Source organism: Elephantulus edwardii, unplaced genomic scaffold (assembly GCF_000299155.1).
Source record: "Elephantulus edwardii isolate Elephantulus edwardi_28Jun2011 unplaced genomic scaffold, EleEdw1.0 scaffold00042, whole genome shotgun sequence".
Classification (NCBI taxonomy): Eukaryota; Metazoa; Chordata; class Mammalia; order Macroscelidea; family Macroscelididae; genus Elephantulus; species Elephantulus edwardii.
The window spans coordinates 18,232,506-18,236,112 of NW_006399792.1; the positions used below are offsets into that span (position 1 = coordinate 18,232,506).

At 36.7% G+C, this 3,607-nt stretch overlaps 1 protein-coding gene across 1 annotated transcript in view; it reads left to right on the forward strand.

Moving 5' to 3' along the window:
* The window catches only part of CNOT6L (CCR4-NOT transcription complex, subunit 6-like), an 86,448-nt gene that overhangs the window by 61,335 nt on the left and 21,506 nt on the right, over window positions 1–3,607 (forward strand). Inside the window, exon 8 of the mRNA XM_006885296.1 lies at window positions 1,906–2,057. Coding sequence (XP_006885358.1) covers window positions 1,906–2,057 — 152 coding nt within the window. The remainder of the gene's footprint in view (window positions 1–1,905; window positions 2,058–3,607) is intronic.

A 3,607-nucleotide genomic window follows, 5' to 3' on the forward strand; every position in this document is an offset into this window, starting at 1 on the left:
GTCCCTTCAGAAAATATCTTCCATTGTCCAACCCATGATCTGACAGTTTGTATCTTAAGCTTTCTTGGCTTCTGTAATTCTAAAAACGTCGACTGCTGACATTTTCCTTTTGACCAGTGTCTCTTGAGTTTAGCTGAGCTGTCTCTAAGGGAGGGTGACGTGTCCTGTAGAACTCCTGAGTGGAAACGCCTCTTCGTCTCTTATCTGGAATGGCTTCCCTTGTGCCCGCTCTCAAGCCGCCCTTCTGCCCAGGAACACGCTGGAAATCCTGGGTACCTCTCTGGAAAACGCCTCTTCGTCTCTTATCTGGGCTCTCTTCCCTTGTGCCCACTCTCAAGCTGCCCTTCCGCCCAGGAGCATGCCGGAAATCCTGGGTACCTCTGGAAAACGCCTCTTCCTTCGTCTCTTATCTGGGCTGGCTTCCCTTGTGCCAGCTCTCAAGCCGCCCTTCCGCCCAGGAGCACGCAGGAAATCCTGGGTAGCATGCAGGAGCAATGATTTTATAAATTGTTACCAAACTTGGGACTGGAGACCATTATGCTAAAGTTAACTAACTCAGTCACATAAAGATAAATACTCTGTAAGACCATTATTGTAGAATGAGAATCCAAAGAGGGAAGGGGAGATCTTAATCACCGGGTTACAGAATTTGATGTGTGAAGGAAGGAATGTGTAAAGGAAAAGGGGAAAGATCTGATGTGAAAAACAATGTATTCAAACTTTGGAAGTAAATCAGTCTTAAAAAAAGTTTTCCAAGTCAAACCCTACATCACTCATTCACTCATTGCCATCAAGTTGTAATTGACTTGGAGCTAATCCTCCAGTGGTTTTGCAGAGGCTATAAATCACATGGGAAGCAATCAGAGTCAGTTATGTTAAATCCTAAAACTCAACTGTAAGAATTTCAAATGAAAGACGAAAAACACTATTAGTGTATATGTTATGATCATGGAATTATTTTAAGAGAGTTGGGTTTTTTTTTAAATTTTTTTATTTTTTGCCTTGAAAATCCTAGCAAAAATCCAGATAGAAAAATTATTACTCTATAGCTGAGATAGGGTTTACCTTTTAATTTTCTTGACACATCTCTTTGATCAGAGGATAAAACTAAACTGAAAGCAGAGAAGGTATATTTCAGTTGACTTTTTAAAAGAATTAATTAATTCGCTTAAATAAGATTGTGTTTACTATTGCATCAAGATCTCTGGTTCCATAGTGCAGAGAGAATTAATTGTCCTGCTAGTCGGAAGACTGTGTGAACCCAGAAGAGAGCTGAGCAATTTCCTCCCATGAGGATTTATAACTTCAAAAACCAGATGGAGGGTTGCTGTGAATTGGGGTGGACTAACAGTATTTGATAGTAGCTTAAACAAATATGGGAGGAGTAATTTCCTTATACAAGAAGTCCAGAAATGAGCATGTGTTTCTCTATTTTTAAGGATCCCTAGTGGTGTAGTCTGTAATGCATTGAGCTGCTTACCAAAAGGTTGGAGGTTCTAGTCTATTGTCCTGTGGTCAGGAGAGTGATGAGTATTCTCCTCCCATAAAGATTTACATCCTTGGGCCATTATGCATTCCAACCAACAGGAAGACAATGGTGTGTGCTTTTTTACTTCCCCAACTTTAAGGATTGGCTTTTGTGCTCTTTCCGCTGTGTGGTTACAGGTAATTAGTACTCTTTCAGATGTTGTCTCTAAGGGATATTGCTGTATCTGATTTCTGAGAACATTTTCACATTAATTAGACATTACCATCTCTGTGACCAGGAATGTATCACATGACCCCTTGTAGGTATAAAACAATGAGGGAAATAATGATTGCCATGTTTATCTCATTGCCCTTTCATTTAATTCCCTTTAAAATAGTAGTCCAAACCTAAAATCATATAATGAATTATACTTTTAGATTTACCTTGGTGCAGAAGCATACAGTGGAATTCAACCAAGTGGCAATGGCTAATTCAGATGGATCCGAAGCTATGCTGAATAGAGTAATGACAAAAGATAACATTGGTGTTGCTGTGGTATTAGAGGTCCACAAAGAACTCTTTGGAGCAGGTGAGTGTGATTGAAAATGTTCTTATTAAAAGAAAACACCATTGACATTTCCCTATCTCCAAGCATGTAGAGAACATGTTGCTGTTAGGTTTTGTGTCATTTTCTTGCCCCATATAGTGAACTAAGTTAAGAGAAACAGACAAGAAAATAATTATTACTTGCCATATAAATGATTATATTTTTCTTGGAACATTATTAAGTAATCTGTATAAATAAAAGTCTTCTTAACATTCTGGTACTTACAGAAGCTTCTTGAAATAGGAAATGCTTTTACTAGATTATATTTTAGGTAAGAGCGAGAAGATTTAAAATGAGTTCTCTCCACGCCTCACACTTAATAGCAGCAGAAGAAAAGATTTTTGCATTCTTTATTGGTTGGAATTATTCAAACCAATCATGTCTGTCACAGCTGAGTTTTCTACCTTCATTTAATCTGTCAGCAATGAAATAAATTTTTGATAAATTTTGAATACTTTTGTCTTTTCACACTCTTTATTTTTATCGCTTTTAGTGGATTTAAATTTCATCCTCTTAAAAATGTACATTTTTTCTTTTATTACGTAAATTTTATTTTGAAGCTATACATTGTCTTTGAATTTTTAGAAGAGTTGTTAATGTTCTGACATTTATCTCTTGTAGGTATAGACCTGGAATTTGGAAGCATAAAAAGTGCTAATAATGCCGTAGAATGGGCAGGCTTTTTATATTTAGTACACTGAACATTTAATTTGTAGCTGAAAGTGACATAGTAAAGATGTAGGAAAAGAAGACACCTCAAGAAATGTTGGTTGTAAAGTTTTATCTTGGGTTCAGAAGGCTTTGAAAAATGTTTTTGGCATGTGTGAGAGATATTTTAGTTACTTGTTTCTCAACAAGAAAGATAATTATAACTTTGTAAGATTAAAAGGAAATTTACTTTTGCCAGAATAGTAGAAAATTAAGCTTTCGTTTTACCTTAATCTTTTTAATGGAAAATGTTACATTTTAATATAAATTCATTTAATAGAAAATCAAATTTTTGTGCTTACTAATATTCTAACAATACAAAGAGTATGGCTCTCTTTTTATTCACATTTTAGGGAGTAATTTTTTTCCTCTGTATTCATACTAATATCACATGCAATCAAGATTCTGATGAAAAATACCATAAAATGACTGGAGTAATGTCAACCGAGAACTGCCAGATGTGCAGGCTAGGTTTAGAAGAGGCCATGGTACTAGGGATATTATAGCTAATGTTATGGATTTTGACAGAAAGCAGAGAGTACCAGAGGAATGTCTACTTGCTCTTCATTGATTATGCAAAAGTTTTTGACTGTGTGGATCACAACAAACTGTGGCTGACTCTGAGAAGAAGGGGAATCCCAGAACATTTGTGCTTATGAGAAACTTACACTTGTACCAAGAGGCAGTCAGAACAGAGGAAGGAGATACTGCATGGTTCAGAATGGCGAAGGGTGTTTGCCGGGGATGTATTTTGTCTCCATACCTTTTCAGTATGTATGCAGAACAGATCATCCAGGATGCTGGGCTGTATGAGGAGGAATGTG